Genomic DNA, 24,781 nt, shown 5'->3' on the forward strand with positions numbered 1-24,781 from the left:
TAGTTAGGTAGCAGCCAGGCAGCTTACTATGTTCGTTTTCACTGAGGTGTGGTAAGACAGCAAGGATGTGCCCGATCCTACTACGATAACCTACCTACTTATGGCATGTACATTGAAGTAAGTACTGAGCCAAATAAATACATGCGTATGTATTTTGTTCTCTTGGCCAATTCGATGGTTTGGCAGGATTCAAACTTTACGATAACATCAACGACAAGAAATGTATGGGGTCAGTACTATGTAGTATCTGGAAGCGTTTGCTTTGGGACAACAGGTCCGGTTTTCCCCACATAGGACTTTGTCCAACCTCTCCTTTTGTCCCCCACATTGGCTCAGTGCTATCTGTTACGTTCAGGTCTTCGGAGGAATGTAGCGATACTTGGTAAGTTATCGCAATATGCACGTTGGATCTCGTCTGTATGCAAGGTCAGATGCAAGGTTCAACAGATGGATGGCACGGTGTGATTAAGTCCCTACGTGCATTCGTACCGCGGTACAACTGAATACCCACGTGCACTCGTAGCGCGGTACACAGTACAACTAAATCAGTCCCTCACTCTTCCCTTTTTTTGACTGCTCGTCGTAACATACACACAAGTCTTCACCTTTCCCCTCCCCCTCCTCTTTGTCTCAATATTCAGCTTGGTTCTTTCTTCAAGTTGTTACAGTTGTCCAAATTCTTTGCTCTAACGTATAATACTGTGATTGTTTCAACTTGATGTTTTCGCATAGTATTGAACTTTGCGATTTTACCAAAGCCTTGGTGAATTGTGCAGTAATCACCACTTGAAGTCAAGGATAGGAGACGTATTATATTACTTCCATGTTTTCCTCATGAAATATTCATTAAAGCAGTATAAAGCAAATATATTTATTACAATAGTACTTAATTAGGTCCCAGGGTAATAGCTGTGACGTTCTCACGAGCACTGCTATGTACTATATAGCTTTCTCAGCTTATTATGCCTGTCATCCAATACATACATATTTACCGAGATGTGATCACGCAACCTAGGCTGCCAGTTTGGCAGCCCAGGTTAGGTTCGGGGCTGAGAAAAAGCTTGTCTACAGGGTGCTTGCTAAAATCCTACCATCTCCCAGAGTGAGTGATGGTCAGTTGAGATCCCTCCTCATTGGCGGGGCAGAAGACAGACCCGCATGGGAGGTCAGCCGAAAGTCTCCTGGACTTCCTCAGGAAGTATTTTTGGGTTTTCTCAGTTGTCAGCCCTACATACAAGCGACCCACTGGTCTATTGGCCTCACAGGTCTATGCGAGATGGTGGGTCCGACCCGAGACCACCTTCCTTGGAGGGCAATGAGCACCGGTAGCAGTCAATGTAGCAGTCCACAAGGTCTCCTACGATGGTACATCCAAAGAAACATCCGCAGTGCCCAAGTCTCACTCTCAGCCGCCCTCATGATGGGGACATTCTCCACTGCGAGGAATCCTTTTTTCTATTATTTTTTTTATGTCTCTCTTTTATTTTCTTCTGGCCCGGAACTTGCATTAGTGTTTCAAAGGGGAAATCACCAATCGTGAATCGTAAGATACTGGTAATGGAGGATTTTGTCATCCATGGAACAGTCGGTCCAGCGGCGGCATTGGCTTTTCTCACAGTGATAAAGGCTTTCTCAAAATTAACTTAGGTCAGGTTGACGACGCTATAGTAGTAGTGGTCAACCCACCCCCTATTATTTGTACAACAAGTAGGAAAAGAGATCATATATGTACTAGTGACCTTCTGCAAACTGCTCACGACATCCATCTGTCAGTCTTCTGCCAATTATTTCTCGTATCTTCCCCTTCTACCGAGCAGTTTTCTTACGTTGGAATCTGCAACCATACCTGTCACAATGTTGAATGTCACTCTCCTCTTCTACGTGGCCCTTTTTGGTGGGCTGTTCTGGCTCGTCCACCGTGTTAGGCAACTTGGTCGTCCTCCCAAAGGCCTCCCCCCAGGACCGCCAACGAAACCCATTCTCGGCAATCTTCACCAGCTGAGCTTGGAGACGGGCCACAAGCAGATGCTGAAATGGGCAGAAGAATATGGACCAATGTACACTCTCATGCTGGGGCCAAACGAGCCCGCCATTGTCCTCTCCGAAGAGCGACAGATCAGAGATCTACTTGTCAAGCGTGGCACCAACTTCTCATCCCGTCCAGATCACTACATGGCTCATGACGTCCTCAGTGGCGGCCTGCGCGTTATCTTCATGGTAAGTACTTGTTCATCATGTCCTGCTTTTTATATCCCCAAAGGTTCACACAGTTGGTCTCTGGAAACAAGCTGTAGCAGGCTAGCTTCTTTTGGTCACCGTCATCGTGAAGAAAAACGAATCAACAAAGAGACAGAGAAATGTCCGATTTATGTGATGAGTTTCTTTGGCTTAATTATTTTTTTCTACAGAAATATTCATGGCATCTCAAGCTTGCACGGAAGCTTGCACGCAGAGTACTGGCTGAGGATGTCGTCAGGAAAACATACCTGTCATACCAGTATTTGGAGGGCAAAGCGTTGCTCTTGGGTCTCTTGGAGAAGCCTGAGGATTTCATGACCCATCTGCAACGCTTTTCTCTTTCATTTTCCACCCAGATTACTTACGGTTTCCGAACGCCGACCCATGATCACCCATTAGTGAAGAAGATTGTTTACGTGCGTATTCTGACCACATCTGATGCTTGCAGCTCATTTGGGTCTTTTGCTGACTTCGAGTTCCTCCCACATTTGCTCCGTTAATTAGCATTTTGAAGAGTTCTCCAAGGTTTCTGCCACCCCCGTAGGTTACACTCATGTCTCACACAGCATGCACACATAGTGACTACTTGGATGCCTGTTTCGTTCCTTGTCACTGACCCCAAAATAGACAGCGCATATCCTGAATATCTTTCCCCTTCTAAGGCGGCTGCCGGATTTCTGCCTGCCCGGCCGAAAGCGTGGGTGGGAGCTTCACCAGCAGGAAAAGAAGCTATTTGTGGATTTGTATCAAGATGTAGAGACTCAGATGCGGGCAGGCACTACCGAGGTAAGAGCACATCTATCATTACAACACCTTAGTTCATATTGGAGCTGCTACTGACGACGGGGATAGCCGTGTGCTACTGTCATGTTCATCGAAGTACAGAAGAAGGAGCAGGAGCAAGTGTCGCCCGAACTCATGGCCTACTATTCGGGCTCACTCCTTCAAGCGGCGATGGAAACGACCTTGGCCACCATCACTGGGTTCGTCCAGGCCATGGTGATCTTCCCCGAAGTGGCCAAGACCGCCCAGGCCGAGATCGACCGCGTATGTGGTGATCGCATGCCTCGTATCGAGGACTGGAATGACCTCAAATACATTCGCGGCTGCATCAAGGAGAGTCTACGCTGGATGCCGACAACCATCTTGGGCGTCCCTCACTCGGCCGATGAAGAGGAACTGTATGCAGGATACAGGATTCCCAAAAAGACGACCATCATCTACAATGTTTGGTAAGCCTCACACACCCCGACCGCCCCTCCTTCTTTTCTGTCTCTCCTCGCTCCCCCCACCCCCCTTTGAAAGAGTTTTATTTGATCCGTAGTACCTTTCAGTGCAAATACAATACTGACCGAGCCCTTTTTCCCACCCCAGGGCCCTCCATAACGACCCAAAGCGGTACCCTGATCCGCGCAGGTTCGATCCGGGACGCTGGGCCAACGACGATTCCACTTCGTACGAGTCAGCTACCAATGAGGAGGTGGGCAAGCGGGACCACTTTGGCTTCGGCTTCGGCCGTCGCATGTGCCTGGCCATGAACTTGGTCGACCAAAATCTCTTCCTGGTCATGTCGCGCCTCTTATGGGCGTTTGACTTTAATCGGGCTATTGACGACAAGACCGGACTTGAGATCGTCCCAGACAAGGAAAACTTACAGTTTGGCCTGTTTGTCATGCCTGCTCCCTTTCCGGCCAATATTGCCCCCAGGACTGCTGATAAAGCGCGGCAGATTCGCGCAGAGTGGAACCAGGCGGCTGAGGAATTCCTCGACGAGAATTTGCAGTGGAAGGGAATGCCGCCAGACATGCCTAGAGTGGTGTAGAATCAGCTGGTGAACACTCTTCACATAAGTAATGAGGGAGACAGTTTTCTAAGCTGGTGCTTCTGCACTTGGACTTTGAGGATGCCGAGTTGGATCAAGCCAGGATGCTGCCATTGTGTGTCCATAATTTAAGTACTGACTCTTTTAGCGAGGTGGAAAGATGGCTTCTAGGAAGCTGTTGCAACGATACAATCAAAACTGCCAAGTAGAGATTATGAGAGTAGATTTCTAGGAATGTATGCATACTTTTCAGAGACTTTGTTTGTCTGCCCTTGACAATAGTAATACGCATCGCGAGATATATTTCTTTGAGCCCACTTTTGAAAATCCTTTTTCGCTCAGAAAATCGGACTTACTGCAACGCAGTAACTGTAAGTTCAGTTACGCTTTTGAATCGCATCCAAGCTTGCGCCAGGGACCAATACATCATTTCATAAGTTTTCTAACAAGCGACGGCCCACAAGAAGGAGCGAGTTTTGATATCAAGTGAAGATTAATGTTGGCAAACTTTCTACTCCATAACTATAAGCAGCATGCTTGCAGCTCTGCAAACCAGTCGTCGTAAATAATTACATATCATGTGCCTTAACTTTTCCACACAAACCAGAAGCCTGACGGTCCTATCAGTCACGAGGCTATTTGGCGCTGAGGTTCTGGACAATGGTCTGAACATCGGCAAAGGCGAGTTCTTGCATGGTTTCTCTCCACAAACGCTCCGTCACCTCTTGAGCCTTGGGCGAATACGCAAACGGGCCCTTTCTAGAATCAGGATGCCTTGTTAGCGAGATCTGCCGCGCCATCATAACAAGAAATATAATATGATTGGGGGTGGGGTGGGGTGGGGGAAAGAAGAAGAAGACAAGGAACGTACGGCCTGATCTTGTCAAAGTCAATGACTTCACCGTGTGATTCCTCGCCCTTCTTGAGAGCGGCGTCGAGGACGACATGGGCACCGACGGCGGACTTGCGTCCAAAGATGCCAAAGTAGATGGCCAGGGGGAAGCGCAAAAAGGTGCCGGCAGCATCGCGGGACAGGCCAGAGCCGGCGCAGAGCCCGGGCGAGCCGGCATTGATGATGGCGACCGAGGTTGGGACGCGCTTGGCCAGCTCGGTGAGGAACAGCTGGCCCAGCAGCTTGGACGTGCCATAGCGCTCCTGCATGTCCCACTTCCACTTGCCGCTGGTGTCCTTAAGGGCGCCCAGCAGCGGGTCTGCGTCACGCTCGACAAAGTGGGTCATGCCGGCCGTGTCGGACGAGACGATGGTCAGGCGACCCGGCGACTCAGGCGAGCGCTTCTTGGCCTGCAAGGTGGGCAGGAGCAGCACTGTCAGCAGGACGGTGGAGAGGTAGTTGGTCTGTATGTCTTCCTCATTGCCGGTGGAGGGGTTGATGGTCAACTTGATCCTGTAGATGCCAGCATTGAGGATGACGAGGTCGAGGTGCTCTAGCTGGCTCGCGCGCGTGGCAAAGCTGGTGACGCTGTCGTACTCGAGCATGTCCAGCTTCCAGACCTCAATGTCGGTCTTCGCGCTCTTGTGCTGGGCCTTCAGCTTGTCGGCAGCCGCCTGGCCCTTGGCTTCATCGCGGGCGCCGATGATGAGCTTGCTGATGTTCAGGGTGATGAGCTGATCGGCAATCTCAAAGCCGATGCCTTGGTTGGCACCTGTGACGATGGCTGTCTTGCCCGACAGGTCGACACCGGTCACAGGGCGGGGATGTTCGAACAACTGCCTCCGCGCCCACTGAGGAAAGGTCGCGAATTTCTCGGGAGTATAGTCATACTTAGACTGCGCCATGTTTCTTTTGGTGTTGGTAAAAAATTAGGGGGAAAGAGTGGTGTGGAAGAGAAAAACAATCAGGTGATAGCGTTTACAACACAGCAGACTGAAAGCGGAGACGGGAGATCCTTAAGGAAGCTCTTGTCAAACCAGTCTCTTTGTTGAGCGCAGACGGGTATTACTCGTAATAAAGAGCCCTCTTGAGAGAGTTGAGGATGAGAATGAGGACCTTTGGGGGATGATTGAACAGGTGAAGGAAGGGGGCAGCTCTGTTTGGGTTTTTCGATTTGCTCTCTTTTCTGTTTCTTTTCCTTTTCTCTGCTACTTTTGTTTTATCTCTCGTTTGTTCTCTTCTTCATAGGTCTGCTCTGCTCCAAAGCATCAATGGGAAAAGAAGAGGGGAATCAAAATGTTTGAATGGGGTAGGCGGGGTTCGGAAGCGGCTGAGATTATGCTAGAATAAACCCATGCATGCTGCTACGTGTCCGGGGAACGCGCCCAAAATATACACCGACATGTCAACCATTGGAATCTAGTCCAGTGGTACAGCATGTTGTGGTCTAGGCGGTGCTGCATCGCGTCGTAAACCCTGAGCATGCAACTTGGGGGCCAAAGCGATACTTGGTACAGCCAAGTGATTTGGGACAGGGGGCGTTTTCCAGTTCCAAAGTCCATGGTACCTTTCTGACTGAACAGGGCTAGTACCGTTGGAACCAACGTCGAGCTAAAAGACATGCACGATAGCGGATCCACGGCAATGGACGGTTCCGCAGAAGGATTTGGCTCAGACCCGCCGCTCCTGCGCTACTTGTGATTACTCTGTACTATAGTACAATCTCAGCTAGTCACGGGATTCAATTTTATACATAGTATACCCGCGTAATATCATCAAGGAGAGGGAGACGGAGGAAACGGAGACCATGCGCGTGGTGTGGAGTGAGGCTGGTAGTCCGTTCATGCTATTCGTACTAGGCAACAACAAAGTTGTGCGAGAGGGAAAATTTGCGGATCTAATTTGCATAGGGAAGTATCTCTTTCTAAATAAAATTCTGACCGATTGAATCCTGCTGGCTGGGCTGACCGCCCCTAACCCCTTGTCTAATGGCGGTCTTACAAGGTGAAATTTGATGATCTGGGGGATTCCCCACGTATCGAAATGTGAGCCTTATAAGTGAAAGCTAGGGAGCCACTTGGTCACTAATCAGAAGAGAAAGGGAGAAAAAAGAGAGACATACAGAGAGAGAGAGAGAAAGAGAGAGAGAGAGAGAAGAAGCAGCAGAAAAAACCCCCTTCCTGAACAATCTCTTTGCGACGTCTGGAGTCTCAGGTCTAACGCAAAAATGCAGTTGACAGGGATAGTTTGGTCTTGGCTCAGCCTCCTTCAAGTCGCTGCCGCTGCTGCTGGTACCACTGCTGCCAATCTCAGTGCCATTTTCGACCAAAGTTCTTATCAATGGGACGTCAATACGGTACTGGTGCTCCCCAACGACACCAGCTTTGCCAACCTAACGGAGAGATGGACTCTCTTTGATGCTCCGTCGTTCGCTGGAGCCATCCGCCCCGCGACCGAGGCCGACGTGGCCCAGGTCGTACAGCTCGCCAGGCAGAACAATTTGCCCTTCTTGGCGACTGGGGGCCGGCATGGCTTCACCACCACTCTGGAAGCACTGGATCAGGGCCTGGAGATCGACCTGAGTCAACTCGATACAGTGGAGGTTGATGACACCAACGCTACATTGACCATTGGTGCCGGTGTTATTGTAAATGACATCCTGGATCCCATATACGATGCCGGATTCGAGATGCGTAAGTTGTCCAGCAACAACCAACCCTCCTCAACACACAGATCATCTATTACAGAAGAGCAAGAACTGATGAGAGAACCTTTTTTCCAGAGGAAAGCACTTGTTCGTGTCCAGGAGTGTTGGGCATAACCCTTGGAGGCGGCATTGGTCGTTACACGGGGAAATATGGCCTGACAATCGATGCTCTGCTGTCGGTCAATTTCGTCACGGCCGACGGGCGGCTGTTGCACGTCTCCAATACTTCCTATCCAGACCTGTTCTGGGCCATCCGTGGTGCCGGCCACAATTTTGGCATCGTCACATCTGCCACATACCAGCTGCAAAGGATCGCCGACAGCCCAGAAGACCGTGGAGAGGTCATGCTTTTAGATCTCTTGTTGCCGCCCAACATGAGCTTGGCCTACTTTGAACTGGTCGAATCTTACCAAGCCAACGGGTCACTGCCTGCAAATCTGGCTCAAATCACCTCTATGGGCTGGGACACCACAACAAACCAGGTGAGTGCGCGCTTTTTCTTTTGTCTTGAGCTTGCACGACAGCTCCAACTTGGTATAATGATGGTACTGACGCTATGAATTTATCAGCCTCATGTCTTGGGTGACTGGGTCTTCATGGGTTCTGAAGAAGAGGGTCGGGAGTTGCTGGCTCCGGTATACGCCCTGAACCCTACCACCATCTCGACCACTATGGTTCCCTGGAATGAGATCCTATCGGCGCAGGGCTTTGGCGAGATCAACGCAGCTCTTTGCCAAAAGAACCAGACGATCGACTACTTTGGTGTCACTTTTCGCAACTACTCGGCCTCGACCTATCAAACCGTATTCGAGAAGCTGACAAACCTCTACAACACCATCCCCGACACGCGTGGAAGTACGATTCAGGTCGAGACGTTTTCCAACATAGCACAAAACGCCGTTCCCCACAACAGCACGGCGTATCCTTGGAGGGACGCCTTGGGTCATGTGTACGTTTGTCTTTTATCTCTTTGTGTTCGCTATGCCCAAGTCATCACTCGTTGCTAACATTTGAACTTTTTCTTGAACTGCAGTGCCTTCGTCTTCAACTGGGAAGACCCAAACAGCGGCGCGCAGGAGGCTGTGGCTGATCTTGGCCCTGAACTTCGAGACATACTCGTTGCGACATCGGGGTACGACAGCCTCGCTTGCTACGTCAATTATGCGAACGGGGATGAGTCGCCTGAGGCGTGGTACAGCCAAGAGAAACTGCCTCAACTGGTAGCTCTGAAGGCTGAGTGGGATCCTGATCATGTCTTTTCCTACTACAATCCTATTCCCGCATCGTACCCCTAGTAGCACTGTACACGGTCAACTTTAGCCTTGGCCAAGTAGACTATGTGTTGTTGTAATTAGTGTCTATTTAAATAATAACAACTAATCATATTTTATAATCTCGAGTGTGTCTGAATTTATTTGTTTGTGACGAGTGACGGTCTTTGTACATCATTGTTACCAACATTATAAAGTCAATCATTGCCGATACATCAAAGCGCAATCGTAAATGTTCATTAAGTGAGATGGAGCGGTTCGACTAATTATATTCTTATAAACCAAAAAAAAAAACTAAAAAAAAAAAAAAAAAACTCGAACACCATGAAACCCCATTACAAGCAAATACATTCTGATATTTGAATAATGCTTGTCATGGGATCCTGGATTGGACTATCTACTCAACTGTTCCTTTCACGTGCGTGTACATAGAAGCCCGTCCTGCCCCATTTGGCTATAAATTGTACGAATTCCTCTCTGAACTCGCATTCGCACACGATCAAGCCCAAACAACGACAACTTGACGACGTCCCCGTTTTTTGGCCTCCATTTTTTGGCCCCCGTTTCTTGGCCCCCGTTTCTTGGCCCCCGTTTTGGCCCCCAAAGTATAAGTGCGTATACAGCCCAAATACGTATCTGCTAGTAAATAGCCGACAAGTGGCTGGATCCAACATGAAGATCGAAGGATATGCCCTAATTGTCGGTGGAGGTCAGTTTTTTCATTGCCTGCCCCACCCCGCGGCGATTACATCCCAGTCAAACCAGTGCTGACATGCATCATCCACTATTATCATTATCAGGCAGTGGCATCGGGAAGGAATGCGCCATTGCTTTCGCCAGAGAGGGTGCCTCGGGTGTCCTGGTAGCCGACATCAATATCGGAGCGGCCCAGGCAGTGGTCGAGCTGTGCAAGACGGCGGCTAGAGATGCGGGTACATTTGACGCCGAGGCCCTTCATGTCGATGTAACGTCAGAGGAATCCGTCAGCTTGATGGTGCAGAACGCCTTGCAGAAATTCGGACGCATCGATTATTGTGTCAATAGCGCAGGAGTGAGTGTAACGCAGGGCGGCGGCGTTTACTGCTATGAGCAAGCCCCTCTCCCTTTCTGTCCATTTTTTCCATTTCTATTTTGGCAGATGCTATGAGATGCTGACTCTCTCCAAATGCAGATTGGGATCGAGGTCGCACTTGAGATTGCTGAGGCGTCCGTGGCTGACTTCAGCCGATTCATGGATGTGAATGTCACGGGCAGCTTCCGCATTACGCAGCATATCTCGGCGCTTATGAAGGCCCAAGAGCCGAGACAGATCGATACTGCGTCCCCAGGACGTGGTATGACGCGTGGGGCCATTGTCTTGATGGGCTCGGCTGCGTCGTTTGGAGCCCAGCCTCGGATGGTACAATATACAGCGTCCAAGCATGCGGTGCTGGGGCTGGTTAGGAATGCCGGTATGTTTGCTCCTGCGGTTGAACCCTAAAAGAGGAACAAGAGAAAAACCCAATGCTAACCATAACTCCTCGCCTACTCATAGCTCTCGATAATGCCAAGTACGGCATCAGAGTTAACTGCCTGTGCCCCTCTTGGGTCAACACTCCAATGGTACAGCGAGCGGTAGATCAGGTGCCAGGGCTCGGCAATGCGATCAAGGCTGCTGTGCCGATGGGCCGCATGGCATTGACTGACGAGGTTGCCGACGCCGTTTTGTTTCTCTGCAGCCCTAAATCCAGCTACATGACGGGCTCCGCCTTGGTCATGGATGGCGGCACGATGTTGAGTCCGTTGAGCGCCTGATTGGACAAGGTTCGGGGCTCGTTGGCTAGCGAGGAGTGGGGACGGGGTGAGACGGGGTGGGGGTGAAGTGGGGGGTGGGGATTGGAGGAAACAGTGGGCTTAAGCGCAGTCTTGGCACAACGCTCCGTGAGAACAATGCTAAATGCTGCTGACTGCATTTGATGAAGGGTTCTGGTTGGCGGTCATGGCCTACGCTTCCACTTCGGAAGGATTTCAAATTAGTGCCCAGAAGGTGCTGACGAAGTCATCACACAATGTATGTAGTGATAAGCCTATTGATCCCCAACGGAGCCCTAATCAAGCCCGACCACTGTAGTATTATTGAATCCTTCGGCAAGATATGCAGTTCGCTGGCTCATTTCCTCTGTATAGTGCGTATTATCTCAGCACGCGTTGCTGCAATCGGTGGCCCCAGCATAAATTTACTAGGGTTTAAAATATTACGCGAGAAGGCAAACTTTGGGATCTAGGCCACTAGTAACAATCAAGATCAGAAGTACTGTGTACGCTGGTCATGATGTGAATGTGTACCATTGTACCCTCGATTGTGGGTGCTCCTTTGCTCTATCAGAGATGCAGGTCGTGATCACGGGCTTGGCCTCGAAAGGATCGGTCCCCACAAGTACTTTGACTTTTGATTCTATGTTCTGAGCCAATTTGGGGGCTGGAGGGAGAGGGGAGATGGAAATGGAAAAGAAAGGAAAGGGAGGGGTGAGCACATTTGGCTTCCGGGGATAATTAGATGTGGCAAACTATTCTTGTTGTGACATTGGTCCTAGGGGGCCAATCTTCTCTCTCAGCCAACTTCGCCTGGCTTCGTGTTCTTGGGACCAGTCCTGCCTCCTCTGTTTCTGCTTGTTCTCTCTCTCTCACACACACACATTGATCACAACATTATACCACAATGGCTGCCACTCCTGAGCCCGCGAAACAAGAAAAGACCGGCCTGGGCGTCGGGTACGTTACGCATGGCTTCCCGGCCGCAGGCCTTCGCCGGACGGTGCGGTACATTACAGGCCACAACACCGAAGGGAAGGGCATTTTCCTCTCCACAGACTGCGGCGACCATCATCGCGTCATGGGTGAAGAAGAGGCCATCGCCAATATCCTGTACTCTACCCAGGAGTCCCCAGTGGACATGGGAGGGGATATTGACGTTGCCAAAGCAAAGGGTGCAGAGGTAATTATAAATCATGATGCATAATCACAGAGCCTCTTCTCCCACTATCTTGATCCTTTGCTTGTTTCCTCTGCATGAGGTGTCCTGACATCCAAATAGCCTCCTCTTCACTACCACAATGGTACCGTTGTGCGAATGGTAGATTTTGGCCCGGGGGTAAGTAAAGCATCCAGTCATTTAAACACTCAAATCAATCTGACGTGAATCTGACGTGTTGAAGGTCTCCTCTCCTCTTCACCGAGCAATTTCTCTGGACTACGGTGTTGTCATCGAGGGCGAGTTTGAATTGACTTTGGACTCTGGAGAGAAACGTGTTATGCGCCAGGGCGATTTTTGCGTGAACCGTGGGGCTATGCATGCTTGGCGAAATCTGACTGGCAACGGTACTCTGCCAGGCCGCATGTTGTGGGTTTTGCTTGACTGCAAGCCTATCATTATTAACGGCCAGGAGGCAGTGGAGGATTTGGGTGATCTGGCTCCATACTATCAGGGACGTTGAAGTCCTGAGTCGACACTTAAATAGACAAGTATTTACGACAATTGCCAACATTCTATAAAGCTTCACATGGGTGCATCATCTACATTATCAGATTTGGTGACAGAATATAGCGGAAAGAGGACTTTCAATCAACAAAATTGTATACAATATGTATGTAGCTGAAGACTAGAGACTCTTGTTTTGAACATAAAAACTTGAGTTCTCAACGAACGGTAGACAGTTGAACAGAAATTCACCAATTTCAGATTCATTATCAATCAATCTTTTTTCTGGCCTCGAGAGAAACGCGTTGCAGTTTTGCAAAATTGAACGTGTTCCAAAACATGTAGTCCTAGAAGCTATTAATCTGACTGACTTTTGACAGAGACATTGCGATACAATAGAAAGACTACGAGGGGCACATACCCAGACCCTCCTCCAAAGGAAAGTGTCCAAGAAACGGACAATAAGCGTAGTTTTCCCATACCAAAACCAGGTTGTAGGCTGTGATTTGATACTCTCGGCAACAACTTTGCTGGCGTAGTCGAATCGGTTTGTAGTGTCTTTGAGAGATGTATCAATATACTGAGCGAAAAATGAATTTATCACGAGACCTTGGGCGGGTACCCTACTTGGAATCCTCTGTACGTGTTTTTTGAACTCTTCCGAAAGTGGGGCAAAGTAGGAGCCTGTGATATTTCAGAGTCAGCAACAATGCCCAAGTGCAGGTAGATTCTATTGCTACTCATAGAGCTGTACACACCTTCGGGAAGCTCTCTCGACGTGTCTCTTTTCAGAATATTTGTTCCGATTTCGCCAGATATAATCTTTCATTGTGTGGTCATCAGTCAGCAGCTGTATTGAATTTTGTCCAGAAACGACTATATTTGCCTCACTTACCGTCAAGACTTTGACACTATTCACACAGAAGAAAAAGGAATCCTGGCGTTAGCAGAGATATACTTGCAAAGTTTATCACAGCAGCGCAGCAGTGATTCGAGTTCCTTACTTCAATGGCGCCATCTCCACCCGGAGAGTGTTCGACCAGTGGTGGAGCGCTGCCTTAGTGGCATTATACGAAGCTGACACGCCGGCTTGTCAGTTCGGACCCGATATGGTTTAGCATGGCGAAGCAGCAGGAAATAAGACTCACATCCATAGACATAGGGAGAAATGCCGGCGACCGATCCAATATTGACGATAGTGCCAGAGGACTTGATAAGCATGTCATGGAACCAGCGGACCATTCTCATGGGACCAAAGATGTTGACGTCAAACATATACTGAACCTCTTTGACATCTGTGTCGATGGCTGTCATTGTGTACGCTGGAAAAGCGGTCGGTCATTTGTCAGAAGAGAAGGGAACAACGAAAGGAAGGGAAAAAACCAATCTTGAGCCAGGTGAAGGAGAGGGCTGCTCACCTATGCCTCTACATTTCGGGTCATTATGTCAATGATTAGCTTGTATGTTTGATTCGAGAGCTTCAGTTGCCTGGAGGCTACAAACGCATTGTTGACAAGAATGTCGAGATGACCGCCCGTGATAGCGGCCACAATCTTTTTGAGTTCTTTTACAGACTCTTCCTTGGTAACATCGAGCGAGAAGCAAGTGATGCCAGCTTCGGTCAGATGCACTCTCGACTCGGATGGGAGGACAGTGGCAATGGCGGAGATGCCATGCGTTTGGTACTCTTTCACCAGTGCTTCCCCGATGCCTCCCTGGCCACAGCTTGAACTCTCTTCTATTAGCACAGATGACATTGATAAAGGGCATAATCAACCACAAAAGCCAAGCACGTACCCCGTCACAAGAGCAAACTTCTTTCTCTGAGCCATTTTTCGTAGCCGCCAGCGTTGTGTATGAACGATCACTCACACTCGTAGCCGAGGCAGAGGCTGCGTCTGGGCATAATTGCGTTTTGGGGCCAAGGAAACCGAAAAAAGACAGCAACGAATTTGTTCATTATTATTAATTGATGACAGGCAAGTAGCCGGACATCCATTCAGCCGCGGTGAAGGATTCCACGCCGAGAGCAAGCACACGCAGGCACACGCAAGCACACGGCCACAGTACTAAACCTTGCTTTGAGTTCTAGCGACGCTTACAAGCTGACATGAATTGCGGATACTTGTTTAATTCTACACAAGAGGAACGTCCTCCGTGGAAACGCCGCAACGATTGGGTGGTTGGTGTGGGGGGAGGGGCAGGTGGAGGGGCTTAGTTGGTGCATGTCGGTTCCTTCGTCATTAGCTCATGGATAACGGTGCCGCTTGGATGCGACGCTGTCTTTTTTTCTTCTTTCTCCATCTTCTTCACGGATGTTGCAAGACATATCAAGATGCAGCCCACTATTACTACATAGTACATGTACTAGAGCATGTCATGTACTGAGTGGTGTACTTGTATTACTTTTGGAAGAAGGGCTAATGTAGAGAGTACTTTGAGGTGCATGTGATATGAGTTGCGCCACTTCGTCAACACAATGGATCCCTGACTCTTTATGCTGTGTGATATGCTTAAAGGAACCCTGTAGAACTCGCCATGTGAATAATATCTCGATAATCAAATATTCAATATGATTGCTCAGAACCAGAACACTACAGAAAATGCGCAACGGCGGCCGCTACTATTACTTTTATATCGTTGGCAATCAGTTCAATCACTGTTCTCTTCATTTCCCTTCCCCGCCCTCCATCTTCTTGTTCTTCTTCTTGTTGTTCTGCCTCCTCCTCCTCCTCCTCCTCCTCTTCTTCATTTCTCCTCACACATTCAGATCTCATGCCTCCTATGTATTCGTCATGGGATTAAAATACGTTGCAGTCCATGAAGGGACAAAGAACGATGAGGTTGGAGACCTGCAGAACGGAACCACGATGAGTTCATCCAAGATGAACAACCGTGAGCCAGAACCTCATATCCAAAACAATGACGACGACCCTGTGTGTATAGTAGGAATGGGTACGTGTCTTTTCATGAATGGAGAACCAATCAATAATACTGGCATCTCTCCCTTGCTTTGCGTTTGTGTTGTTTTCGAAGCTCATACGTTTCTTCCATTTCAGCATGCCGCCTACCAGGGGGCGTCGACTCGCCGTCTAAGCTCTGGGACACTCTGTTGAACAAACAGTGCTACAGTGGCCCAGTACCGCAGTCCCGTTTCGACCTTTCGGGCTGGTATCATCCCGATGCCAATCGTGCCGGGGTCATGAATGTCCCAGGCGGATATTTTCTCCAAGAGGATGTGCGACAGTACGATGCGGGCTTCTTTGGCGGCCTGGGCGGTGTCCACAACCTCGAGGCGGCAGGGCTGGATCCTCAGCAGCGGAAGCTGCTCGAGGTAGTCTACGAGTGCTTCGAACACGCTGGGGCTACGCTGCATGACATGGCGGGCAGCAACACGGGAGTCTATGTCGGCAACTTCACGGTCGATCACGCGACAATGCAGTTGAAAGACCCGGACACAATCGGGCGGTACACGGCCGTTGGGGTTGGGACCAGTCTGCTGGCAAATCGTGTCAGCTACGTGTTCGACCTACAAGGGCCCAGCCAGGTCCTGGATACGGCATGCTCGTCGTCTCTGTACTGCCTCCACAATGCCGTCCAGGCCTTGCTTGGCGGCGAGTGCGACGGAGCCATCGTTGCAGGCGCCAACCTGATCATGTCGCCGGATCAATGCCTGGGAACGTCGAGGGCGGGCTTCCTATCACCCACTGCTACGTGCCATACATTTGGTGCCGAAGCAGACGGGTACGCACGGGCCGAGGGCGTCAATGCAATTTATGTCAAGCGTTTGTCTGCAGCTCTACAAGATGGGGACAAAGTCTGGGCCGTGATTCGTGGCACTGCAGTCAATGCGTGAGTATTCTGCCTCTCTTTCTGCCTCCTTTTTTCTTGCTCACTTCCTCATTCCCTTTCCCTCTCTAACTGCGGTCATGAGCGAATGATCAGACACAATGTGCTAACCAAATGGTTATGAGCACTACAGAAATGGCAGAACGTCTGGGATCTCGCAGCCCAACGCAGACCGCCAGGCGGCCGTCATCAACAAGGCGTATGCGACGGCGAAGCTCGATGTTCTGGACACAGATTACGTCGAGTTCCACGGCACGGGAACGCCAATTGGTGATCCCATTGAGGTCGAAGCCGTAGCGCGGTGTTTTGCACAAAAAAGAGCGACCCGGCTGATGATCGGTGCCTCCAAGCCCAACTTTGGCCACAGCGAGGCTGCAAGCGGGCTCACGGCCATCATCAAAGCTGCGCTGGCTTTGGAAAAGGGTCAGATCCCCCCGACCTGTGATGTCAAGAAGTGGAATCCAAAGTGTAAGTGGACGATTTATTCATTGTATCAGGAGAAGAAGAAAAAAGAGGAGACTTTTTTTTTTTTTTATTGTGCTGCATTCTTCACCGTCCTTGTGCCTCCTGTTCTTCCTCTTTCGCTCTGAGGTATACATTTACTAATGCCTGCCGTTTTGTAGTGCAACTCGATGCCCGCAATCTTTTAGTTGTCCAAAAGCCTACTTCCTGGCCGAGGGCACTTCGAAGGGCCAGTGTCAACTCATTTGGCTACGGCGGTGCCAACTCGCATTTGATTCTCGAGTCAACGGACAGCTACCTCGGAGGATTCCGGGAGGATGTGCTGCCAGCCCGCATAAGTGCTGCTGCTGTGCCGTCAGAAAATCATGATGACAAAAGAGAGGAACAAAAATCTGACCGCCATATACTGCTTCCTATCTCAGCGGCGACAAGACAGGCTCTAGATGCCCGCGTAAGCCAGATCACCGAAGTCCTCACGCAGATGGACAAGACAGATCATCCGCTTGTCGGGCACAAGCTGCAGGATATAGCCTACACTCTCAGCCAGCGCAGGTCTCACATGGACTTTCGACACGCCCTGTTGGTCAATATGCAGGCAACCATGAGAGGCGACGGTGGCGAAGATGAGATGATCCATCATATCAAGGCACCAGAAGTCACAGGTCACAACAGTTCCGGCCTACTACCCTTTGGCTTTGTCTTCACTGGCCAGGGCGCGCAGTGGGCTAACATGGGCAAGGAGCTGCTGGAGATGAGCACGATCTTTCGTACAACCATCCGCAGCCTCGACAGTGTCCTGCAAAGACTGCCCAGGGAGCAGGCTCCGGACTGGACCATCGAGCAGACACTCCTTGACCCGCCCGCGTCCAGCCAGATTCATGACGTCGTCCGCAGCCAACCAGTCTGCACCGCCCTCCAGATCGCCCTGGTCGATATGCTGGCTGCCTGGGGGGTTCAGCCTACAACTGTGGTGGGCCACTCCTCGGGCGAGATTGCCGCTGCCTACGCAGCAGGGCTCCTGAACGCCGACCAGTCCATTCTGGTTGCGTTTTTCAGGGGCTTGGCGGTTGGTACATTGCAGAGTCAAGGTGCGATGCTGGCGGCCGGTATGGGCCCCGAGGCTGCCTCGCAGCTCGTGCGGGACAGCGGTCTGGACGAGAGTGTGAGTGTTGCCTGTGTGAACGCGCCCGACAGCGTCACGCTTAGCGGTTCTTCCGAGGGGATCGAGCGTCTCCTAGTCAAGCTTCAGGAGCAGAACAAGTTTGCCCGAAAGCTGCAGACAGGAGGGAGGGCATACCACTCTTTTATGATGAGAGAGGTGGGCGGCTTGTATGAAAAATTACTCGCACCATATCTCGGCTCAAGAGCAGAGCAGAAGCAACAGAAGAACAACGCAACCATATCCATGTTCTCATCTGTGGATGTTGACAGCGATAAGGGCGGCGGCAACAACGAAGAGTCTACCATCCTGGACCAAAAATCAGCAAGTACAGCTCAGTACTGGAGGGCCAACCTCGAGAGGTCGGTCCAGTTCTGGCGAGCGGTACAGAACATGACGAATTTTGTCGAGGAGCGACAAGCAACTGCAGGAGGAGGAGGAGGAGGAGGAGGAGGAGGAGGAGGCAAAAACGGCCTTCTCCATCTGGTCGAGATAGGCCCGCACAGTGCGCTCAAGGGACCATTGCAGCAGATACGCCGCCACATGGGCCGTGACGAGGCTGCCCTCCCTTACTCGTGCGCTCTCCTCAGAGGTCAGGACGCAGAGCTCTCGGCTAAGAAGCTCGCAGGCACCCTCTTCCTCCACGGCACAAACCTGTCCTGGCAACACATATCGCCATCACCAGCATTCCTAGATAAGCAGCAGCAACAAAAAGAACATCAACGAGACTCTGATCTGCGCGTCAGTCTCCCTCCCTACCCATGGGACTATTCTGGTGGTCTCCTCTGGACCGAGTCCCGCACCAGCATCGAGATGCGCAACCGTCCGTTCCCCCGCCATCCTCTTCTGGGCTCGCTCCGTGTGGCCGGCAACGGCCTCGACTGGCAATGGAAAAACCAGCTGAGCATCAAGGAGATTCCCTGGTTGCGTCACCACAAGGTCGAGACACAGGTTGTCTTTCCAGCAGCGGGCTATCTCGCCATGACCATCGAGGGCTTGTCACAGGCATTGCATCTTGGCAGTAACGCCGACAGCAAGAATAACGACAAGAATGATAAATTCCGACGTCCTTGCTGGCTCGAGTTCCGCAACGTGAGCATCAGCACTGCGCTCGTGGTGCCTGATGACGAAGATGATAACGAGAACCACTACAGTTCTCACAACAACACAGACAAAAACCACACAGTAGAGTTACACACTGTCATCTCGCCGCGTGCTCTGTCTTCGACCACCATGTCTTCCAGCTGGTACGACTTCTCCATCTCGTCTTGGGTGGCGGGCAAGGCAACGGTGCACTGCGCCGGAAGCATCCAGCCACACAAGGCCGAGAGCGATATCAGCAGTGCCGCATTAGTAGAAGACACTGCCACAACACAGCAGCACCAGCAGCAAGGACACGGCACAGAGCAGGGAGCCACTGGATCAGCCGCACTGTACTATCGAAAGTTCGAACAGGAGGGGTTGTGCCTCGGTCCTTGGTTCCAGTCCATCACTGGCGTCGTCACTGATGATTTTGATGACAATGGTGACAACAAAAACAACAAGTCCTCCGCTTCCCCTGAAATCCTCGTGGCTACTACCCTTCTCAGGCCTCAGAACGAGGAGCGTGTACCAGCAGATGCACACCTCAGCCAGCAGGAGCGTGAACAGGATGCCATCCATCCCATCACCATCGATGCCTGCATCCAGGCAGGTATCATGTCCACAGCCGGCGGGGACCTGAGCATCCTGGGTGCACATCTTCCCATTTCTATCCGAGAATGTTGGATCCATGGTGACTGCGGCGGCAGTGGCATTGGTAGCAGTGGCAGCGAGGAGGACGCCATTCCACCTGTTCAAAGCATGATCCAGGCACGCGCCCGCAAGACAGGCGTGTCGACCCACCGCGTCGATGCCACCCTCCGCCATCCACACAGTGCCGCGCCCCTCATCCACCTCCAAGATGTCCTCGTGTCGCACTACAGCGCCAAGATGCCTCATCTCGACCTTGGGTCCGTCATCCCTCGCCAGCCCTGCCTGCGCGTGACCTGGAAGCCAGACATGACGCACCTGCGCGGTTCTTCAGCGAAGAGACTGCGTGATTACCTCGCCGGCTCCCTGGACAGGCTCTTGGGTGCGCTCCCAGACACAGAAGATCTAGCCGACAATGCAACGGGGACGGCGGTCGCGGCACTGCTGGACCTAGCAGGTCACCGGAACCCGCGCATGCAAGTGTTGGAGCTGGGTGAGGATTGCACTTGCAAGGCTAGACAGTGGATGGCGGTGCTGGGCAAGGAAACTGCGTGTCAGCGTTATCAATCATGGAAGACGACCCTCCCAGACCTCGACGGGCCTGCTGCTGTTGCTAAAGCTCGCGAACATCAAGAAGATAATAATGACGGCCAGACTCCGGGGCGAGCTGTCTTTGATGTTGTGCTTCTTCTCAGCGTACGTACTCTCCAGAGCCTGCTCTTCCTCCTTCTGTTTTCTGTTTTCTTTTTTCTTTTTTCCGTCTCTCTTCTCCTCATTGTGCATGCATCATAAGAGGATTTTATCGTCTTTTGGTAGTTCATGATGATCATGATCATGATGATAATTTTGCTAACATTTGTATTTCTTTCTTCTCGACACAAATAGCGAAAGAAAAGTCGGGAATATTGGGAGAGACATCCTAACGAAATTATTTCTCTCATCAACCAAGGAGGAATGGTCATAACCCGCAAGACAAGCGCCAGTGTCACTGTCTTGGAAAAGGCAGGGTTCGACAAGGTCGAGTTGGGATACGACTTGATCTTTGGAATCCGTCCTGAAGGCAAAGGCGTACTGTCCCTTGAAGGAAAGCGATTTGTAATTTTGGTAAGAAACGAAACAGACGAGAAGCTCACCCTTGCCCTAAGCTGACGACCTTTCTTTTTTTGTTTCTTCATTAACCACCATCTTTGCACAGACTCGCGAAGCCTCCCCGTGTTCTCTCTCGGAGAAGTTTGCAAAGGCCATGGTGACGCAGCTGCAGAAACAAATCGGCACATCCATTGTGGTGGACGTAGTGCCGCTCGAGGAGGCCGGACAGGCGTCGTTGAGCCAGGACACAATATGCGTTTCTCTCCTGGAGATGGCAGACCCATTCCTGGCCACTATGAGCCAGGACGACATGAACCATCTCCGCAATGTCACTGGGCGCGTCACCACCCTGCTGTGGCTCACAGGTGCAGACATGTTGGGAGACGCGCCGAGGCCTGACCTGACGCTCTGCAACGGCCTCGCACGCGCACTCATGTTGGAACAGCCAGCACTTCGTTTCCTGGTCCTGGATATCGGCACCCCTGAGAAGTGGGACATGTCATCGACGCGCGAGAACATTGTGAGCGTGCTCGCAGCGCTGCTGTCCAGGGACGCAGGCACAGACACACTGGAAGCTGGCGACAGCGAATATGTGCAACATGACGGTCTCGTCTACATCAGCCGTTTCACGCCCGATCCTGTGCTGAATACTACATTCAACCGCCGCCTGCGTCTCGGGGGAGCTGCTTCGTCCAGCCACACTCGAGATGTTCATGATGATGATAATAATCATAACTACAATTATGGCACCATCCATGAGGATGGCGCTGAGCTCATGTCGTCGTCGCCATCCTCATCCTCATCAATCATCCAACACACCCCCTTGAGAAGAGCTCGGCCTGCAAAGCTGTCCATCGGTCGTGTCGGCGTCACCGACACAATACACTTTCAAGCAATGGAGAATTCTTTCTCTTCACCTTCCTCTTCTCTTCCAGCAGACTCAGTTGACGTGCTGGTCAAGGCTGTCAGCCTCAACGCCAAGAACGTGTATGCCCTCAGTGGCCGCGTGGAGACGGTGGCTGCCTCGACGGTGGATGAGTTCAGCGGCATCGTGACCGCAGTCGGCGCAGGGGTAACGCACCTGCAACCTGGCGACCGCGTTTTTGGCTTAGCACCGGCCCAGCTCACGACGACGATGCGCATGCACGCCACCGACGCCCACAAGATGCTCGACACAGAGGAGTTCTCTGTCATGCCCACCATGCTCACAGTGTACGCCACAGCCTTGTACGCCCTCGACCACCGCGCCCACCTGCGTGCTGGCGAGACTGTGCTGATCCATGGTGGTGCCGGCGCGCTGGGGTTCGCCGCCATCTCCCTGGCACATCGCCTCGGTGCGGTCGTCTACACTACTGCAGGGTCGGCCAGCAAGCGGCAGTTCATCACCGAGGAGCTGGGCATCCCTCCCGAGCGCGTCTTCAACTCACGAGATAGGGGCTTTGTCGAAGGGCTGAGGACGGCCACGGGCGGACGCATGGCTGATGTGGTCGTCAACTTCCTCGTGGGTGACCTTCTTCATGAGAGCTGGCGCTGTGTCGCCCCCTTCGGCCGCTTTGTCGAGGTGGGCAAGCAGGATCTCGTCAACGGCGGCCGCCTGGATATGGACGTCTTCCTGCGCAATGCTACCTTTACCGCCTTTGACCTAACAGATTTGATAATGCATCAAGACGAGCACTACCGCCAAGTCTGGATTAAGTACGTCTCCTCCTCTTTTTCTCCCTCACCCCAGTTGAATATATATATATATATATATATATATACTTATATGTATGACCCGAAACATGAGTTAATCTTTCATTTCTTCTCTCCAGGCTGAGCAGCGAGGTCGTGGAGTTATACCGTGCTGGCAAGATTCAGCCGCCGCCCTCGACGGTCTTTGATGTAGCCAATATTGTCCAGGCATATCGCTACTTCTCCACCCAGGACAGAGTCGGCAAGATTGTCATTTCCTTTGAAAATGAGGATTCTCTTATTCCGGTAAGTAACTCTTGGAATGTACCAGACAGGTGCACCTTTTCCGTCCTCCTCCCCTCCCCCCTTCAAAAAAAAAAAAAAAAAAGGGAAGAAGAAACCAAGGGCACAATTGGGTTCTTTCTTGTTTCTTCTTTCCTTTCAAAAAACCATCGAAATATGTATCTACAAAATACAATAACTTATTGCAACATTGCTAACATTGTGTCACCTTTTCCAGCTGGCTCCTCCGAGATACAGCGCGTCCCTGGACCCGAACAAGACCTATCTTCTCATTGGGTGCCTTGGCGGCTTGGGGCGCAGCCTCAGTCGCTGGCTCTTGTCTCGCGGCGCCCGCAACTTTGTCTTCCTCGGTCGTTCAGGCGCCGACAAGCAAAGCGCCAAGACCATGGTCAGACGCCTGGAGGCTGGCGGTGCGACCGTGACTGTTGTGCGTGGCGATGTTACAAACCGTGCCCACGTCGACGCCGCTGTCGAGGCTTGTATTGCGACAGGCAAGCCTGTGGGCGGCGTGGTGCAGGCCGCCATGGGCCTCCACGAAGCTCTCTTCTCGTCCATGACCAGCGAGGCATGGCATACGGGGATCCAGCCCAAGGTCACGGGCACCTGGAACCTGCATGACGCCCTCTCGGCTGGAGGCCGCGACGCCGCCCTCGACTTCTTCCTACTCATGTCCTCAGTGTCTGGAAGCGTTGGTACGGCCACTGAGAGCAACTACTGCGCCGCCAATTGCTTTCTCGACGCCTTCGCCAGGTGGCGCCGCTCCCAGGGCAAGCCTGCCATCTCGCTCGGCCTCGGCATGATCTCCGAGGTGGGCTATCTACACGAGAACCCAGACATCGAGGCCCTGCTTCTGCGTCGAGGCATCCAGCCCCTGACAGAGGCAGAGTTTCTGCAGACCATCGACCTCGCCCTCTCCGCTGACCACAACAACGACGATGACGCCAGCACAAGCCAGCAGCAGCTGGCTCAACAAGACGCGTGGTCAGGCTCCGCTCATATCCTCACAGGGCTCGAGCCGCTCGGGGTGCTGCGTCTAAAGGACGAAGGCTTTGACGTGACCCATGCCTCGATGGATGATCCGCGGGCGTCCATCCTGTTTGCCGCCCTGTCGGCTGAACAAGACGCCAGAGACGGCAGAGAGCAACACGGAGACGCTGCGCTGAAGAACGGCAGCAGCAGCTTGGCCCGGTCCGCCTGGTATGCCGACGTGCCTGCGACCGCTCAGAAGGCTATCCAGGCCGAGGCACACGCTCCATCTCTCCATGAGGCCATCTTGAACCTGCTGCGCAAGCGCTTTTCCTCCTTGATTCTGATGTCACTCGACAAAATCGAAGACGACAAGCCCATCGCCAAGTTTGGCGTGGACAGCATGATCGCCTCCGAGTTTCGAACTTGGATCTGGACTGCCTTCAAAGTCGATATGCCTTTTCTTACTATTCTCAGCCAGGATGCTACTTTGAGCACTCTCGCGACTTCTATAGCAGAGAGATTGAGTCAATCCTGACAGATGCAAGCGCTTAATCAAGTTTGATAGTGGTAATGATGACACGAAAGAAGGGTAAAATGAGAGAGAAAAGGGAAACTCCCCTTGTTCTGTAAATATGTGGTGTTGAGGGCAATCAGTTGAATTTACTGTGTAACGGATATCTAAGAAGCATTAGTATACGTCAATGTTATATAGACTTACATGCAAACAACATTGAACCCGAGGTCCCTGATAGCTATCTTATGGCAAAACACTGAAAATCTCTCTAATGGCATTAAATCATCCCGCCACACATATGCTTCTTGCTAATCAATACGCTGAACTCTTTTTGACGATTTTCCCCTTCGTGTTAGAAGCAGATACCAATCCCTACTTTTGTTTCCCGCCCAGCTATCCAAACTTTTAACAGCTCAATGGAAAGTAGACAATAAATTTTCAAGACATCTTCATATCGTGCTTGAGAACAAATCTCTTCAAACATTACATGTATCTCGAAACAAACACGGAGGAGTTGGAATCAATTTTCTTCAGAGACTGTCGGCGCCCAGTCAAATGAAATCCAACTTCCACAGCCTCACTGAAAGGCGACGGTGACAAGTGTCCAGGAGAGATCGTGTGAGGGTGGACAACATCATCGGGAGAGA

General features: G+C 51.3%; 8 protein-coding genes across 8 annotated transcripts; 6 read left to right on the top strand and 2 right to left on the bottom strand.

Annotated features, from left to right (window-relative positions):
• Positions 1 to 1,854: 1,854 nt before the first annotated feature.
• Positions 1,855 to 4,060, top strand: M406DRAFT_53312 (uncharacterized protein; the record flags this gene model as incomplete). Its single annotated transcript, XM_040924515.1, has 6 exons — positions 1,855 to 2,269; positions 2,455 to 2,654; positions 2,743 to 2,778; positions 2,866 to 3,024; positions 3,091 to 3,470; positions 3,613 to 4,060. The coding sequence occupies 6 exons, from the start codon at positions 1,855 to 1,857 to the stop codon at positions 4,058 to 4,060; spliced, it is 1,638 nt and encodes a 545-aa protein (XP_040777635.1).
• A 470-nt stretch (positions 4,061 to 4,530) lies between these two features.
• M406DRAFT_355322 (NAD(P)-binding protein) lies at positions 4,531 to 6,188 on the bottom strand. Its single transcript, XM_040923138.1, has 2 exons — positions 4,932 to 6,188; positions 4,531 to 4,819 (listed from the first exon to the last, which is right to left on the bottom strand). Exons 1-2 carry the CDS (start codon positions 5,855 to 5,857, stop codon positions 4,696 to 4,698), a joined length of 1,050 nt encoding a protein of 349 aa, XP_040777636.1. The 5' UTR covers positions 5,858 to 6,188; the 3' UTR covers positions 4,531 to 4,695.
• Positions 6,189 to 7,179: 991 nt separating this feature from the next.
• M406DRAFT_287592 (FAD-binding domain-containing protein) lies at positions 7,180 to 9,050 on the top strand (the record flags this gene model as incomplete). Its single annotated transcript, XM_040918745.1, has 4 exons — positions 7,180 to 7,652; positions 7,742 to 8,141; positions 8,229 to 8,608; positions 8,693 to 9,050. The coding sequence occupies 4 exons, from the start codon at positions 7,180 to 7,182 to the stop codon at positions 8,952 to 8,954; spliced, it is 1,515 nt and encodes a 504-aa protein (XP_040777637.1). The 3' UTR covers positions 8,955 to 9,050.
• A 652-nt stretch (positions 9,051 to 9,702) lies between these two features.
• M406DRAFT_254845 (NAD(P)-binding protein) lies at positions 9,703 to 10,724 on the top strand (the record flags this gene model as incomplete). Its single annotated transcript, XM_040916990.1, has 3 exons — positions 9,703 to 9,981; positions 10,114 to 10,381; positions 10,465 to 10,724. 3 exons carry the CDS (start codon positions 9,703 to 9,705, stop codon positions 10,722 to 10,724), a joined length of 807 nt encoding a protein of 268 aa, XP_040777638.1.
• Positions 10,725 to 10,798: 74 nt separating this feature from the next.
• Positions 10,799 to 11,059, top strand: M406DRAFT_58662 (uncharacterized protein). The gene has a single exon (XM_040924607.1). It carries the CDS (start codon positions 10,867 to 10,869, stop codon positions 11,038 to 11,040), a length of 174 nt encoding a protein of 57 aa, XP_040777639.1. The 5' UTR covers positions 10,799 to 10,866; the 3' UTR covers positions 11,041 to 11,059.
• Positions 11,060 to 11,609: 550 nt separating this feature from the next.
• Positions 11,610 to 12,457, top strand: M406DRAFT_321320 (uncharacterized protein). The gene is made up of 4 exons (XM_040919491.1): positions 11,610 to 11,630; positions 11,695 to 11,904; positions 12,004 to 12,060; positions 12,125 to 12,457. The coding sequence occupies exons 2-4, from the start codon at positions 11,803 to 11,805 to the stop codon at positions 12,401 to 12,403; spliced, it is 438 nt and encodes a 145-aa protein (XP_040777640.1). The 5' UTR covers positions 11,610 to 11,630; positions 11,695 to 11,802; the 3' UTR covers positions 12,404 to 12,457.
• Positions 12,458 to 12,656: 199 nt separating this feature from the next.
• On the bottom strand, positions 12,657 to 14,219 carry M406DRAFT_287597 (NAD(P)-binding protein; the record flags this gene model as incomplete). Its single annotated transcript, XM_040918746.1, has 10 exons — positions 12,657 to 12,734; positions 12,809 to 12,945; positions 13,015 to 13,071; positions 13,146 to 13,209; positions 13,283 to 13,298; positions 13,392 to 13,464; positions 13,536 to 13,709; positions 13,806 to 13,813; positions 13,891 to 14,112; positions 14,185 to 14,219. The coding sequence occupies 10 exons, from the start codon at positions 14,217 to 14,219 to the stop codon at positions 12,657 to 12,659; spliced, it is 864 nt and encodes a 287-aa protein (XP_040777641.1).
• A 1,038-nt stretch (positions 14,220 to 15,257) lies between these two features.
• Positions 15,258 to 24,155, top strand: M406DRAFT_65847 (uncharacterized protein; the record flags this gene model as incomplete). Its single annotated transcript, XM_040924951.1, has 14 exons — positions 15,258 to 15,342; positions 15,447 to 16,239; positions 16,370 to 16,704; positions 16,860 to 18,156; positions 18,192 to 18,241; positions 18,288 to 20,284; positions 20,474 to 20,692; positions 20,784 to 21,386; positions 21,438 to 21,460; positions 21,506 to 22,372; positions 22,489 to 22,654; positions 22,869 to 23,536; positions 23,607 to 23,632; positions 23,698 to 24,155. 14 exons carry the CDS (start codon positions 15,258 to 15,260, stop codon positions 24,153 to 24,155), a joined length of 7,587 nt encoding a protein of 2,528 aa, XP_040777642.1.
• Positions 24,156 to 24,781: the final 626 nt, after the last annotated feature.

The sequence above is a fragment of the Cryphonectria parasitica genome, assembly GCF_011745365.1.
Source record: "Cryphonectria parasitica EP155 unplaced genomic scaffold M406scaffold_3, whole genome shotgun sequence".
Taxonomy (NCBI): domain Eukaryota; kingdom Fungi; phylum Ascomycota; class Sordariomycetes; order Diaporthales; family Cryphonectriaceae; genus Cryphonectria; species Cryphonectria parasitica.

Coding starts and splice junctions, on each gene's coding strand:
- M406DRAFT_355322 (XM_040923138.1), bottom strand. CDS start 5,857: ATGGCGCAGTCTAAGTATGACTATACTCCCGAGAAATTCGCGACCTTT. Junction 4,820..4,931: donor GACTTTGACAAGATCAGGCC/GTACGTTCCTTG, acceptor TCCTGATTCTAG/AAAGGGCCCGTTTGCGTATT.
- M406DRAFT_58662 (XM_040924607.1), top strand. CDS start 10,867: ATGCTGCTGACTGCATTTGATGAAGGGTTCTGGTTGGCGGTCATGGCC.
- M406DRAFT_321320 (XM_040919491.1), top strand. CDS start 11,803: ATGGGTGAAGAAGAGGCCATCGCCAATATCCTGTACTCTACCCAGGAG. Junction 11,905..12,003: donor CCAAAGCAAAGGGTGCAGAG/GTAATTATAAAT, acceptor ACATCCAAATAG/CCTCCTCTTCACTACCACAA. Junction 12,061..12,124: donor TGGTAGATTTTGGCCCGGGG/GTAAGTAAAGCA, acceptor GACGTGTTGAAG/GTCTCCTCTCCTCTTCACCG.